This window comes from Alligator mississippiensis, chromosome 5 (assembly GCF_030867095.1).
Source record: "Alligator mississippiensis isolate rAllMis1 chromosome 5, rAllMis1, whole genome shotgun sequence".
NCBI lineage: Eukaryota > Metazoa > Chordata > Crocodylia > Alligatoridae > Alligator > Alligator mississippiensis.
The window spans coordinates 188671325-188688294 of NC_081828.1; the positions used below are offsets into that span (position 1 = coordinate 188671325).

A 16970-nucleotide genomic window follows, 5' to 3' on the forward strand; every position below is an offset into this window, starting at 1 on the left:
AGGTTGTTCCAATTTTTACACCGCAGGTGTAGGATAGTTGGCCAGTACAGAATGAAGGCTTAGTGGCTTTTATCTGTGACTGAAATATATTTAACCTCTACCTATATAGAGTATAAAACATGCATTAAATAATGCACATTCTAAACGCATCTTACATGCTTGTGCATATTTTGGATGTCAAAAGACCATGTTATTGTATTCATAGTTTTCATAGACATTAGAGCTGGAAGGGACCTCACAAGATCATCGGGTCCAGCCCCCCTGCCCAAGGGGCAGGAAGTCAGCTGGAGTCAGATCACCCCAGCAACATAGGCATCCAAGTGTTTCTTAAAGGTATCCAGAGTAGGTGTTTGCACCACTTCTGGGGTGAGTCTAGTCCAGACTCTGGAGACTCAGATGGCAAAGAAATTTTTCTTTATGTCAGTCTAAAATGGTCTTCCAGCAGTTTCTGACCATTAGATCTTGTCTTCCCTTGGGGTGCCCTGGTGAACAGTCGTTCTCCCAGTTCCTGATGCACACCCCTTATGTACTTATAGGCTGCCACCAAGTCACCCCTGAGCTTTCGCTTCTCCAGGCTATAGAGTTCCATGCCTCTCAGCCTCTCCACATAAGGCCTGCTCTCTTGACCTCTAATCATATGTGTGGCTCTCCTCTGGACTCTCTCAAGCTTATCCGCATCCCTTCTAAAGTGCGGAGCCCAGAATTGGATGCAGTACTCCAGCTGCTGCCTTACCAAGGCTGAGTAAAGCGGGAGGATGACTTCTTGGGTCTTGTTTGAGATGCATCAGTAGATGCAAGTCAGAGTTTTATTTGCTTTGATGGCTGTGGCATCACATTGGTGCCTCATGTTCATCTTGTGGTCAATCATGACCCCCAAGTCTCTTTCGGCTGTAGTGCTAGTGAGTGTAGCACTGCCGAGCCCATAAGTATGATGTGGGTTTTTTCTCCCAAAGTGGAACACCTTGCATTTCTCCGTGTTGAATATCATCAAGTTTTCATCCACCCACCTTGCAAGCCTCTCCAGGTTGGCCTGAATTGCCAACCTATCCTCTAGCATGACCGCACTTCCTCATAATTTGGTGTCATCTGCAAACTTAGCCAGTCCACTTCGGACACCCAAATCCAGATAATTTATTAATATATTAAAGAGTACTGGTCCTAGTACTGAGCCCTAGGGGACACCACTGGTCACCATGTGCCATGTTGACTCAGTTCCATTGACTATCACTCTCTGGGTTTGACCATGGAGCCAGTTCACCAGACCATAAGGTTGTCAAGACCGCAGTTCCCCAATTTTACCATGAGGACATCATGAGAGACCAAGTCAAAGGCTTTTTTGAAATCTAAATATATGACATCAACCTCTTCTCCTTTGTCCAGGTGATGCATCACCTGGTCATAGAAGGAAATGAGGTCGGTCAGGCAAGACCTACCCACAACAAAGCCAAGTTGGCTCTCTCTCAGAATGTTGTAAGGATCCACCTGTAAGGATCCATTCTGTAAGGATCCACCTCCTTGAACTTTATAAGTAATATGAAGCCTAATAGATGTCTAAAAGCCAAGAATAAAATCTTCAAGTTGCCAGTTTAATTTAAAGGAGTGGGTAAAATTATTGCTTTGTTCCTCAGTAGGGATTTGTCCCTTTTCCCCTTAATGCAGGGTTGTTTAAAATGGAGCAAAACTCCTTTTTGGACATTGATGGATCAGTCATCTTTAGGTTTTTATAACTTAAGGGTAGCCCTATATGGCAAAATCCTATTGACTTCATCGGGGCTAGGCTTTTTCTCAAAGTGAGCTTTGTACCTTTTCCAAAACTCAGACCACATTGTTCCTATCTATTCATAGTCAACTTTGGACCTATCTTTCGAGTTCTATTTGATGTGATTGCATGCAAATAATATACAGTTCCAGACTCAATCTACACCTGAGGTTGCCATGTATACCTTTGTTTTATCACACTTGCTATTAATTGCTTATGCAATGGAAAACTGAAATTTTGTGTTTTTTTTCAGGAACTAACATTTGAGATGCTTCCATTAACTGGGAAAACAATAATATTTGATAACTTCCCTGATCCTTCTGATACCTGGCAGATAATTGAAACCATTGGCAAAGGAACGTATGGCAAAGTTTTTAAGGTGTTAAACAGGAAAAATGGCAGCAAAGCAGCAGTCAAAATCTTGGATCCTGTTCATGTAAGCTACTTCAATATTAATTATTAAATATTAATATTAATTAGTGATTTTGATTTAATTATTCTGTCTCCTGAGCTGGAATTTGAATAAGCAGTGCATAACTCAGTGGTACTATTTGGGAGGACCCAGGCAACTATAGGCCCATCAGTCGTACCTCAATTCTGGAGAAACTCTTTGAGAAGATCATCAAGGAGCACATCTGTGATGGGCCGGCATCAGGGATGATGCTCAAGTGCAACCAGCATGGTTTCATTAGGGGCAGGTTATGTCAGGCCAACCTGATTGCCTTTTACGATCAGGTCACAAAAGCATTGGACGCAGGTGTCTCTGTGGATGTAGTCTTTCTGGACTTCAGCAAGGCCTTTCACATTGTCGACTGCTCCATCCTCATTAAAAAACTAGGCGACTGTGGCATTGATGCCTACACAGTCAGATGGATTGCAAATTGGCTGAAGGGTTGTACTCAGAGGGTGGTGGTGGACAGGTCATATTCAACCTGGGGGGAAGTGGGCAGCAGAGTCTCCCAGGGCTCGGTCCTTGGGCCCGCACTGTTCAATTTCTTTATCAGCGATTTGGAGGACGGGGTGAAAAGCAACCTGTTTACATTTGCTGCTGATACCAAAATTCAGGGTGAGGTGGGCACGCTAGTAGGGAGGGAAAGACTGCAGCAAGACCTGGATAGGTTGCAGGGGTGGGCTAACAAAAACACGATGCGTTTCAATACTGACAAGTGCAGGGTGCTGCACTTGGGCAGTAGTAACCAGCAGCACACTTATAAGATGGGAAACTCCCTTCTTGAGAGCACGGAGGCAGAAAGGGATCTTGGAGTCATTATTGACTCCAAGATGAACATGGGCCGACAATGCGAGGTCACGGTCGGCAGGGCTAACCGGACCTTATCGTGCATCCACAGGTGCATCTCAAGTAGGGCCAAGGAGGTGATCCTCCCCCTCTACGTGACACTAGTCAGGCCACAGCTGGAGTACTGTGTCCAGTTCTGGGCACCCCACTTCAAGAGGGATTTGGACAACATTGAGAGGGTCCAGAGGAGGGCCACCCACATGATCCGGGGACAGCAGGGCAGGCCCTACAGTGAGAGGCTACAGGACCTGAACCTGTTCAGCCTTCACAAGAGAAGGCTGAGGGGGGACCTGGTGACCGTCTATAAACTCACTAGGGGGGACCAGAAGGGTTTGGGGGAGACCTTGTTTCCCCTAGCGCCCCCCGGGATAACAAGGAATAATGGCCACAAGTTGTTGGAGAGTAGGTTTAGATTAGACATCCGTAAGAACTACTTCACAGTTAGGGCAGCTAGGATCTGGAACCAACTTCCAAGGGAAGTGGTGCTGGCTCCTACCCTGGGGGTCTTTAAGAAGAGGCTTGATGCCTACCTGGCTGGGGTCGTTTGAGCCCATTTTTCCTCCTGCCCAGGCAGGGGGTCAGACTTGAAGATCTACAAGGTCCCTTCCGACCCTACTTCTATGATTCTATGATTTGTGATAATATACACACACATTTATATTGTAAATATATCCAGGCAGAAAGACTGTTGGGTGTTTAAGGAACACTACTGACTTCATGTGAGAACATCAGCTTGGCTCTTTGACTTTACTTATGGTGGGCACCAGTCCGTAAAACATAGAAAATGAGTGACAGGCCCCTGCCCAGTGCTACTGCCACAGCGTCATGGCATGCCCTGCACCTAACTACGTTACACCTCACCCACTCGCCCACTACAACTTGAAGTTCAGATGATGACCCTGTACTTGCCTGGAGACACTTCAGTGGTTTCTTGTTGGCTGGATGTGATTATAGTGGTGTGTCTTCTGTAGGGCTCCTCCTTCTCTACACCCCACCCCTTTCCACTCGGGTGTGGCTGCCATTGTTATGACGGTAGAGGTATTAGCTATGTGAATCGTCCCACAATGTTAGGCTGAGGCTGGTATCCTTTTGGGGTCCTTTTTCCCCCATCCTGGCCAATGTAAAGCTCAGAAATAATGTAAACCAAACTGATAAGATGAACTCAAAAATGGCTTAGACTGGTGGCCAGATAGGACACCAGTGCCTCACTGCCTTGAGCCTTGTCCCTTTCTTGGGGTTGTGGGTTACTTTGGACCCTGTGTCCCCTCACTCTCCTTATCAAGCCTCTTGAGCCTCCAGGAAGGTGACCTCTCCAGACAGACCTTCTCAGTGTGTGCACCAGGCCAGGTATGGCTTTGCCTTGGGGTGGCTACCTTCATGCCCCCAGAAGGCCTGGGTTCCCTCCTGGGCATGAGTGGCACGTGGCCCCAGATCTGTGTGTGAGGTAAGAGCAAGCTGCCACTGTGGTCTGGGGCCAGGGCTGTGCCAGGCTCTTCCCAGCAGGGGGACTGGGCCAGGGCTGCTGGGACGGACGGCTAAAGTGAATTTTGGGGTGGCTGTAGGGCCCCCCCCATAGGCCCTCTCCCAGCAGCACTGCCACCTACCCCAAGCACAGCCTGGCCCTACCCCCCTGCTGCAAAGAGACCGGCACTGCCTCTGGCCCCAGCTCCCCCAGCAGCCACTTGCCCTCACACTGCACACAGATCCAGGGCCCTCCTGGGGTGTGTGTAGTGGCAGGAGCTGCCCCCCTCTCTCCACACTCCCCAGACAAACCGCTCACGCATTCCATCCCATGCCCTGCCCTGCCCCAGCTAGGCAGTGCTTACCCCTGCTCCTACCCCAGCCTGAGTCCCACTTCCTTCCCCACCATGGGGGCCTCAATCTATGCCCCCCCATGCCCCTTCCCTCCCCACGCCCCTTCCCCCACAACAGATTTACCAGCCGGACACTGCTTTCCACGCTGCCAGGCTGAGCTCCTGGTCACCTGCATGCTGTGCTGCAGCTGTGTGCATGCACAGGGCATTTATTGGTGACATTACAGGCAACATCAGTCAAAAAACCCCAATTGCCGATAATGTCAATTTTCCTTATAGTGGTGCAATACAGTATGGGACCAATATATCGATGCACCTCTAGTTACAATGAGACATCTCTACTTGTTTTAGTTAAATATCTTGTGTCACAGAAAAGGTCAGATCAGATGATCAAAATACTTCCTTGTTGCCTAAAGCTCTGTGAAATGTATTAATTTCACAAACCTACAATACAATTATTTTGCATTGTGGTTCATGTTAGTCTTTTTCTGGTTTTCACTGGAGTTTTTTCAGTGCAAAAAATAGGACCCACTCTCCATTTATTATCATGTCACTTTTCAAAGGCAAAAATGATTCACAGCCAAGAGATTGCAGTCTTAATGAAATGAATTTAAATGCACCAAAACATTTTATAGATTCTTGCTGCTTTCTGTAGACAGGGTCTTTCAGTCCTACTGCTGACTCTGAGTAATCAGAGCTCCCTTGTAATCCAGGTTTATCTGAATGCCTGCATAGCAGGAAGTATTTGTGAATCAATGTATTTTGCAGACATGCAAGAACATTTCCTAACCAGTCACCGCTTAAGGAAAGAATTATTGAAGGAAGTGGGGAAACAAAACAGCAGTGCTGGGAGTACTTGAGAGAAGAAAGAAAAGACACAAGATAAAGATAGGAGGTGAGAAGAGATAGGGGTGATGACAGGGGTGAGTTGAAGGGAGGGAGAAATGATTCAGAGAAGGAGGAAAGAGAATTCAAAGGAACCAGGAAGAGTGGAAGGAACGTAGTGAATAAAAAATAGTTTGGGGAACAATGAGGAAAATATGTGAAGCTGGTGAGAAAATGAATATTTTTAAATGGAAAAGTCAGTTGAAAATAATGACTTCTCCTTTGGGCCAACATTTTAATAAAAAATAAATAAAATAACTGTTAAAAAAAATCTTTCCAAATTCATCCAAAACATTTAGAATTTCCATTCAAAATTAAATAATTTTCAGCTGAAAATGCAAAACTGGAATTTTTCAACTTTTTTGTGAAAATGTTTATTTAATTGTAAACCTAATTTAATAGCCCTAGAAATAGGCACTTGATTCTGTAAACAAATAGCTAGGCTATGAGCAGGGTGCCAGTAACTAGCAAGTCAAATGCATTAGACACAGAACTCTTAAAAATTAATTTCTAGTTGGTTTTGCTTTAAATTTTTATCCTTAAAAAACAAACAACACTTAATATGACTCTTCATCTCACCACTAGGTCCAATGTACCTAATCTGCGTGTGCATACAATTGCACTTTAATATTCCATCCACTCTATTTTCAATACAGTATTTCTTCCTGGAATATAATAAACTGAAAGAATCATTAATGGCTGCAGAGGGAGCCATTGCAATGAAGAAAAAAGCACTTTAATTGCTCCCTTCTTATTATTTTATATAGTTTTATTTCTTATTATTTTATACCTTATGGTCAAACTGGAGAGATGGCCAAACATTATGACTATATAAAACATAGTCTGTATTTTCAAATAATTCTAATAAATTACCATATTTTGAGTGATATGAGACTGCAATGGTGTCTTTCTCTAATCATTTTGAATTCTTTTATGGGTTAAATCTCAATTCAAAAAGTATAAAAGTAAAACAGAAAGAGTATTTGTGAAAAAATAGCAATTTTATCATTTGTATTAAAAGTGCTCTCAATCTCATCTTTTTCTTGATTAGAAAGCATTAGTAGCATTTGATGGATAGTTCAGTTTAAAAATCTAAGTCTCAATTATGTAAACATAAAAAATCCCTTTTCTTGCTTCTAGGAAGGTAGCCTTTACTAGCAATTTGGGTTTTATTAAATTATTTTTATGAAATATACACTAATCTGAATGAAATATATCTAGTTCTCTTCCCCATGAAATGCAGTTTTTCTTTCCATTACTTATAGAATGAATAGTCTATTCATACTCTCTCATGCTCTCATTTTTCCTGTAATGATACAAATCACATAAAATCTGAATGCCCCTCAGGAGACAATAACCTCCATTAAATCACAGTAGGACAGTGGACTAATTTTCATCTTAGTTTCCCTGAGGCAGCTAGGGCTACTGTGTACTTGTTTGTAACATTTGGCTTTTTGTGTGCAGGCTTTTTTTGCTAATAACTTATACCCTTCTCCTCCTATTCTTTTCTCCCCCCTTCTTACCTTGCATTTTACTCTTCTTCCTTGTCTGTTCTTCAGCAATATCTTGAATAGTATCTGTGGAAGTACTGTACTCATGTTGAGAAGAAAGTTTGCAGTCATCTGGAAGATTGGGGGATTTCTGAGAAGCACCCCAGCCTCAGTCATGTGGCTGAATTAAGCTTTCCTCTATTTTTCACAAGCTTAGACACTGAAGTTAGCAGGTCTTATCTCCAAGATATCTCATAGGACATTGTTGTCACAAGCAAAGGCTCTTCATGTTCAAGACCCTTCCCATACCTAGCCTAAGACTCCGAATCCAGTGGGGAGATGGTGTACAAGATAAATTATTAGAGCCCTGGACAAAGGCGAAGGGAAGGCATTTTGAGGGTAGAAGCCTTTGTTCAGGGGCCAGGTAAGAGTAGACCTTGGAACTGCCCAGCACTTCTTTTCTTCTGTCCTCACAACCTCCATTTTATCTGAGTTTAGCATTAGGCAGTTGCCTATTACTGAGGTGTTTGGCCTGCCCAGCCAGACAGAGAGGATGTTTGGAGTCAGTTTTCTCTGGGACCCAGACAAAGGTGTTGTGAAGGTGATCATCCTCTATACCGGTATTTTTGGCATTTGAAATCATGGCAGCTGTTTGTACAACAGCTTTATGTAGATGATAATACGAGTTGAGGTTATATTATCTGGAATAAATATGTATATCCACGTACATGAAGATCTAAGAGGGAAAAGGTGGCAGTTGTGATCACTTTAATTGTCCCATATCTCTGCATGTGACCAGAAGAGCTACTGCTGTGATCTCCCTGTCCCTAAGGATGGATGCAATAATTCAAGCAGAGGCTAGTAGTGTCCTTTTGTGTGTCCTTGACAAAGCCCCATTAACTTTGGGCTTCCCCTAGAATCCAGATCTTGCATACTCTGCACTTCAGGAACTCCAGACAGTCTGAGACGTGATTCCAAATTTCCGAGTGATTCAGTGGGACCCAAACAAATGCTGTGGTCTCCTCTGTCAGGGACTTTGAGAATAAAGCAACAGTGGCTGTTCTGACTTCATGCTGAGGGAAGACATGGGTCCCACTGTCAAGGGAGGGGAGCTTATCCGGTGCCTTCACTAGATAAAATGGTTGGTGTTCTTTGGAGAGTAAATATCAGTATTAAGGCATATCCCAAGCTGTTATATTCTACCTTGTTCCAAAATTACCATATTCACTCTCATAGTCATCACAATATCTAGCTATCAGGATACATTGCACATGTAAGATTTTTAGACCGTATCTAGCTGGATAAAAGCTATAGTATATTTTTAGAATAATAATGTTTTATTGTTAAGCCATTATTACATAGGAACCCTGGTCATGGATCTGGGATTTGTTGGTAGGTGAATGTATAGTGCCTAGTACCAAGAGATTTTTTTCTTTTGTTGTTACTGCCTAAAGAACAACCTGAAACAAAAGACAACAAATGACCGACAGACAGGAGAGCATAAGAAAACAGTGAGATAGTATTGGTCAGTAAAATTCAATTACTCTGGTAAAATTTCAAATTCAGCCTTGATGCTGTCACTTTTTAATAACCTTTCCTTCAAAGCAAATATTTCTATGTACTGGATGCTGGATGAGTGCTGCTAATAGAAGGTGGCTGAGCTAAAGTCTTCTGTCAGAGGGAGAAGGCAATAAATCAAGATTGCAACTAATGGAGCCCACTACTAAAGGGAGGGCAAGTGGTAGGAATGCTATTGGCTCTCTTGCAGGAATATCCCAGAGGAGAGAAACTGCAAATACATCTAGGGGGTTCAATAATATCCCTTTGGATGAAGTGACAGTAGTCAGCACTCCCCACTTTTGGGAGCTGGTTTGGCTGCCTGCAGGCCCCATCAAATTGTGACTACTTGAAACACAAGAGTGTCTTTTTTTCTGATGGCCTCTCTTCCACCCCATGCTTTAGCTTAGATTAGGGTGTCAAACTCATCCCACTCCCCAGGTTGTATACATCCCCAGCAGCAGTGGGGTACATGCTGCTGAAACAAGTGGTGCTGTGTCAGTGTAGCCATAGCTTCCCCCTTTGCTGTCAAAGACCATCTCTGTTCACCCCACTCCTGAATTCCCAGGACCACCAGGAGTTCTGTGGGCTCAAGAAAATGGTTCCATGGGCCAGATATGGTCCAGGCCATGTGTGTGACTTCACAGGCTTAAACTGATGGAAGATGATGTAAACCAGAGGTGGTCTTTATTCTGTACAGTTAAATATATTCAGTGGGACTGAAATACCTGAAATATATACCTTACGGTACTGTAAAAGATGAACTAATGTTTCATTTGATGTTGCTGTATTTTAAATACAACCTGAATAACTTGAAAATAATGTGGGGGCAGGGGGGTTAGGGTGGTCTTTGTATGTGCTTTGCCTTTGCTAACTGCTGTTTATTTCTGTGATGACGATAGGACATTGATGAAGAAATTGAAGCAGAGTACAACATCTTGAGAGCTCTTTCTGATCATCCCAATGTAGTCAAATTCTACGGAATGTACTACAAGAAAGATGTGAAGAATGGAGACCAGCTCTGGTTGGTTCTTGAGGTAAGTAATTTGTAATATTTTTTACTTCTTAAAAAACAATACAACAGATTTCTTCCTAGTCACAGTCTTCCTTCAATGTTGAATGCTTAATAACTATTCTCCAACCATTTGGGTTGGTCTAATAAAAGATATCAAATTCACCCAAGGAACCTTGTCTGCCTATGTCCTTAGACCAACACGGCTACAACCTAAACCCCTGCCATCAAAAACAAATTCTTTACTTGATACCTTCTCCAGCATGACTCCATACACAGCACATACGGAGTAGTGTAGCCCTTTGGCACTCTCATATAATTCTTTGACTTTTCTCTATTTCCTGAAAGACCTTTTTAACTATTTATAACCTTCTTATTAAACATATGCCTTTTAGGGGTAAACCTTTAAAATAAGATAGAATGTTTTACATTATTATATATCCTTATATTAGTAGAAGTTCTCACCTCAGTGAAAAAAGTTTGGTGAAGATTGGCATAAACTTTCCATCTGTAGTATTTGTTTGAACAGGTAGAAGTTAGTGTTAAAAACATGAGTAAAATATTGCCAATATGATGTATTTTTCCATGATGTAGTAGAAATGAATGAGCCATTGAAGTATGTATGCAGTAATAAAATGGGGAAAGAGCAGGCAAATAAACAAGCCCCATTCTGCCGTTATACCCTTTGCCACATTAATGTTGATATCAATTAGTATTCTCTCTATAACAAAGGGGAAAACAAGGGCTCTAATTTGGGGGCTTTATTCTTGTAATCTTGATTAATCAATACCCAGGAATAAAAAGTATAAAATTGTTATTGAAATATAATCACAGAATCGTAGAAAAATAGGGTCAGAAGAAACCTCAAGTGGTCATCTGTTATGGCCTCCTTCCTAATAATCTAAATTCCTCATGGTACTACCAACACCTGTGACACAACACAGACCTAACACCCTAACCTGCCACAAGGAAAGCAAGGCAACCCTGGCAGCCAATGTTCTGTTTCTGTGAAATGTCAATATATGTTCAAGCAATCCTGGGTAGAGGGTCACAGCCCCTGTTACAGAATAAGGCAGCCTCGCCCACCCCCGCCCCCATTACAAAATGATCATGGGGTAAAATTCCTTTCTGACCATATATATGGTGATCAGTCTGACGCTGAGGGGAGAGGCAAGACCCTCTAGCCAGGAACCTCTGGCTTTAGTCCCAGCGGGAGCATTGGCACCCCTCAGTCAAAGTGCCATGCTTTGGCTGCCTCTGAGGAAGGCTTAAAAAACCCCCCGACACATATAGCAGAAATAAGAGCAGGGGCAACCAGCAAAGCCCAGAAGCATTGGAAATACCCATAGTAGAACATAGGCGTAGCCATACCTAGATTGTCCCCGACCAGTAGCTGTCCAACCTCTTCTTGAACACCTCCAGTGATGGAGAGACCACAACTTCCCAAGGCAGTTATACCACTGCCTCTCTATTCTAACAGTGGAGAAGTTTTTTTCCAGTTACACTATCTAAATTTACTTTGCTGTAACTTTAGGCCATTTGTCCACATCCTCCTCTCTGTAGCAAGAGAGAAAATGTGCCTTCCCTCTTCTTTATGGCAACCCATAAAGTGTTTGAAGACTGCTATCTTGTCCCCTTTTAAGTGCCTTTTTCACAAGCTGAACAAGTCTGGCTCCTTCAGCCTCTCCTCATATGATTTCCTTTCCAAGCCCTTTTGTTGCCTGCCTCTAGACCCTCTCTAACTTCTCCATGTCATTTTTAAAATGTGAAGCCTAGAACTGCACACAGTACACCAGATGAGGCCTTATAAGTGTCAAGTAGAGAGGCACTATCACCTCCCATGTATTGCACCTAAAGTTACTATTAATGCGTCACAAAACCGCATTAACCTTTTGCACTGACATTCTCCAACCTGTTTGCAGTACTTCCCAGTTTTGATTTGTCAGCAAACTTGTTCAAAAAACTTTCTATGCCAGCATCCAAATTGTAAATAAACACGTTGAACAGCACCAGACCCAGGAAAGGCCCCTGTAGGTCTCCATTCAAAACCTTTTGCCATTCTGACATGGACCCATTAATAATTACCCTTTGCTTGCAGCTGGTGAGTTATCTGTCCATCTGGCAGTTTTATCTAGCCCACACTTCTCCAACATGTTTGAGAGGGTGTACAGGACCCTGTCAAAAGCCCTGCTGATGTCCAGATACACTGTATCCACAGCATTCCCTTCATCCCCCACAAGTAGTTACTTTGTCAAAAAAGATCAAGTTTGTTTGACATGATTTGTTTTTCATAAATCCATGCTGGCTGCTTGTGATCAGCCTTTCCTCCTCCAGATGCTTGCAAATGGTCTTCCTTAGGATATGCTCCAGTAATTTCCCGGGTAGTAAAGTGAGGCTAACCAGTCTGTAAATCCCTGTGTCCTCCTTTTTGCCTCCTCATGGCATTACAGTCATAAGAGCTGTCCCACAAGGTCTCTGTGATACCGGTCAGATCATAGTTCTTTCCACAGGCTGTGCTCCAAACTCCTTAATCCTCTTGCCAAGAGCCTCATAGTCACCCCTGATCTTCTCAGTGTCATTCCTGGCAGTATCGTTGGTGACTACATGGACAAGCAGGAAGGGGTAGTCTGAAGGATGGGTGAGCTTTGGTAGTCTCTCTCTGACATTCTGCATTCCGGATGACACATTGGTGCCTGTCCCCCACAGAAGGGAGTCACCAGCTAACCACCACTTTTCTATTTCTTCTGGTGCAGTGGTCCTGGAGCCCCTGGTCTTAGGGACTTGCAGTTCCTGCTCTCTAGGTTGCTGCCTCCTCTGCCTCATGCTTGCATATGTCCTCTCCTCTGCCTTTTCCTCAGCAGTTCCACTGCAGGGTGCTTGAAAGCAGTTGCTGACTCCAGTTTGCTGCTCTTCAATTCTGTGGGCCCTCCTTCTTTGAGTAGTCACATGCTGCCACTTCTCCTCGTTGCCTTTTAGCATCTCCAAGACCAACCTCTTATAACTCTTGTCCAAGTAATCTTTGTGGTCCCTGATGCAATGTAATGTGAATACCCATGCTTCCAATTGTTGAATCTTCTCCTCAAGGACAGACATCAGCTTACACTTGGTGTAGATTAAGTGCTCCTGACCCTGTAGGAAGAACGGGGACCTGGCACATCCCATGCAGGTCACAACAGCTGGCCCAGACTCCATTTGTGTCTCCTTTCCTCCCTGGAGAACACCTATTCTGTAAGGAGAAAAAAAGAGAGAGGGGGAAGGGGGAAAAGACACACCACAAAAACCCACACACCAAACACCCACACCAAGACCCTTGCGCACGCGCGCGCGCGCACACACACACACACACACACACACACACACACACACAGAGTCACCTGCTCTCTGGCTCCCTCCACAGGCAGTTCCCTAACCAAACTCCCTCTCTGTTTGCTGCCCTCTGCTTGCTGCTCACACAGTTCGCTGGGACTGCTTTTTATAAGACGGTCTATCTTAACTCCAGCCCTAAATTACCTAAACCAGCCCCACGCAGAACAGTACATGTCACTCCGTCACTCCAGTGAAGGAAAGGAAAGGACAGACAGACAGACAGAAAAGGAAACACGCACCACAAGGGGAAGAGGGGAGGAAAAAACTCAAACACACACACACACCAGGCACTAGGCAAACTTAGCACCAGTCAGCCACCCTAAAGTACTAGCACAAAGAAAAGCCTCTTCAAGGCAGTTCCATACTTGACCTACTTATCGCAGAGCAACTACTCTCTGCTTCCTTCTCTGCTTATCCATAAGGGTCACACACGTGGAATTCCTAGTGACATTTTCTGTGAATGCTACAAATCCAAATGGTCACTAATGTTTCTACAAAGCTTGTTTGGCTTTTCCTAAAAATCATGACACTCTGCTCCATGGATGTTTGATAACACTGGGACTAAAGAACATCCTTTATTGTATTCTTTGCTAATTGAATCAAGGAATACAAAACATTCTGGCTATACAAGTATTGTTGCATAAGCCTTTAAATGAATATAAAGAAATATGAGTATTCCAGTATATTAATTTAAGTTCACATTTTCAAAAAGGCTCATGACCCTATAATCAGCACAGCATTTTTTTGAAGAAGCTAAGCTCACATTTAGAGCTTGTAACATTTAGCAGATTTTCAGAAGAGGAGAGCATTTTGAGCATTCTTGAAAATCTAATGGTGATGGGCGTGTTAAGCTTTGTAGGCAGAGTATCCAAACTGTTTTGAAAACGTTGGCCTATAAATTGCTGAGACATAAAAATTAAGATAGGACAGGGTTTATGGGAAATGTTTTGTTTCAAGTTGTTTGTATTTTAATTATTTTTTGCATAAACTTGTTTGAAAAAATAAGAGACATCAGCAGAATTGTTTTTATGCTTAGCAAACATAAATCTTACATCACTGTATGGCAGGAGTATCAAACATACAGACCATGAACCAGCCACACCATCTGGCCTCCTGGGCTGCTGGAAGCTGGACATGGCCAGTGGTAGTGTGGCCTGCCACAGAATCCAGTGCTACGGGGCGCCAGCGCATGTGATCCTTGGTAACAGGTGGGCAAATGAGGACTGCATTTTCCATGGCAAGCAGTTGCCTAGCCTGTTCTCCAGGCTGTATCCAGTCTGCAAGGATCCCCACTGTCTGTCTGGATCAAGCCCAGACCCCTTGTGAGTTTGGATATTGTGTTACATTTTTTTGTAATTATTACGTTACTGTACGTGTAAAAAGGGAATCCATTGGATTTCACTGTGTATCTGTACATATATCTACATAGGAATGTTGGAAAATTTAAACTTCAAAGAGTAGATAATCGTAGCCTTTTGGTTACTGAAGTTTTTCTTCTTCTAACAGATGTCAAGGGGGAAACCTGTAATGTGAAAGAGATGGCTCTGTTGAAATGTCATCTTCCTTTTATTCTGTCTCTGGCTTTCAATAGCCGTTTTACCTTGTTTATTGACAGTAGTTATTTAGCTACATTGCAGTTTGTAAGGAGGAAAGTATCTTCTGTTTGTTTCAAGTATCATGACTGAAAATATGTCCTGGAGAAAGAACGCTTGTTTATACATTCCTAAAAGTGTTCAGTCATCCTTCCTTAACTTAGTGGTCATTTAGAGAGCTGTTTTAGACTGAAATGTCCGTTAGTGAAAATTGTTTGCTTTTAGAAAGTAAGGGTCTACTTTTTCCCCTGAGCTATAGAATGCAAACTCTGGGTTTGTGCTTGTAGATTTTCTCTTGATATTTCATGCAAATGAGCAAGTTCTTCTCCCACTCCCTGCTCAGAAAGTGCCAGAGATTACACTGATTTAAATGGATTTTAGGTTATCCTATAACACAAAAAAGCATCCCTCTGCAATAGAGGTTCCCTTGCTAGACACCCTCTTCCAGGAGCCTACTGTGGCATGTCTGTATTAGAGCTGTATCTGTGTTGGTATAGTACTGTCCACAGAGTCCTCTAGTGGAGATGCAACTTAAGCTAGCAAAAAGGTTTTTTCTGATACTTTACCTGTTCCAGCTCCCCGAATGACACAAGCTAAACTGAGAGAATCTCTTTCTGTTGAAATGGATACAGCCATGTCACAGGTTTTGTAAGCAAAGCTTTGTTTGCTTGTGGGTGTGTTCTCTTCACAACTAGCTGACATACCTGTGCCAGAAAAACTTTGTAGTGTAGACCAGATGTAAGCTTCTAGAAGATGGAGGGAGAAACTGTGGAAATCAATGCATATTTGATAACTTATATTAGTTTTCCTAATTTGGGGGGCAGTGGGGAGAGGAGAGAAGAAAAAGGCGGAAGTAGAATTCTGTGCAGAGAGCTGATCTCACATTCTTGGAAGACCACAGAGCCCAAGCTCCGTGGAAGAGCTTTGCAAATGAGAATGGCCGAATATACTGCTGAGGCCATGTTCCCTTCGTGCTCCAAGCTGGCATCCATAATTGCCGTCTCATCTCCTTGCTGTTTGTGGAAGGAAGTGTGGGGGCTAATTTAGCTGAAAGACTACTATTTCTATGCATAAAGCAATAATAGCATAATAAGCTGTGACTGTTACAAATTAAGATTTTATGGATCAACACTTGAGTACAATAGGTGCTGGGGATGATAGAAGAACCTAAACTCAGAGGCAGATGGTAGGATGCTAAAATGCCAGAAGCAAATAGCACAGTTGAAATCTGTCAGGACAGATACTGAAAATTTGCAGGCAGCCCATCTGCATACCACACAAACAGTCTCGATAAGGAAACAGTTAAAGAAGCATAGCACGAGGAGAGATCTTCAGGGCACCCACCAAGAATAAGTGGCAGAAGTGATGGAACTCCTGCCTCGGGAACAGGTGTGGTACCCATCAGTGTGTCCAAGCCAAATTAGATTTAAGTGTTGGAGAAAGCTACAGCCTACTTCTGTTTGATTATGTGACAACCTCCTTTTAGGAACTGGTTGGAATTACAGAGCTACTTTTCTAGTAGCCTCTTTAAAAATAGCACTTTACTAACTGGGCAACACCATGCAGATCTGGTGAGTAGGCCATAGTTTGCATTTCTTGTTAAAACATCAGCATTGGCCTGCACTGAGTTTGTTGCCTGGCTGATGAAAGTTTAATGAAACTTTCCTCTTTCAATATGGGTGCATTCCCGTATGCAGGGCTGTGCGTTTAACATGGCACAAACTTGTGTCACTTCTTTTTGCTGCTGCACACACCCCTATACCTGGGATTTGCTGCAGGACAAAATGCCCCGCCTTGGGAAAACTGCCATTTCCATATTCCTCCTAGCTTCTGCATACTAGAACAGCCGGGGGACACAAAGCAGTGGAGATGCTTTGGGTGGCAGCCAAAGCATCTCCCTGGAGGCCCGAGCCTCCAGTTGCTCCGGCACACACTCCTGGAGTGTGCACTGTGCCCCATTTTTTGGAACTTTTTTTTTATACCAGGAGTTGCCAGTATCAAATTTTGGTGCTGTGCTGTAAATTTGCAGCACAGTGAACGTTTGCCCATGTGTCACATGTGGTTTGTGGCACCTTAAACAGTTTTGAGGCACCACAAACCACACATGCTTGTCTGGACACGCACTATCACTTTGTGAGAGCAACCCCAAAAGGAAACCTGTATAGGAGGAGCCCTATGCATGGTATAGGAGGAGCCCC

At 43.4% G+C, this 16970-nt stretch overlaps 1 protein-coding gene across 1 annotated transcript in view; it reads left to right on the forward strand.

The window, feature by feature from the left end:
- MYO3A (myosin IIIA) overlaps window positions 1-16970 on the forward strand; it is a 270931-nt gene that overhangs the window by 60644 nt on the left and 193317 nt on the right. The window contains exons 3-4 of the mRNA XM_059729090.1: window positions 2013-2195; window positions 9705-9839. Coding sequence (XP_059585073.1) covers window positions 2028-2195; window positions 9705-9839 — 303 coding nt within the window. The 5' untranslated portion in view covers window positions 2013-2027. The remainder of the gene's footprint in view (window positions 1-2012; window positions 2196-9704; window positions 9840-16970) is intronic.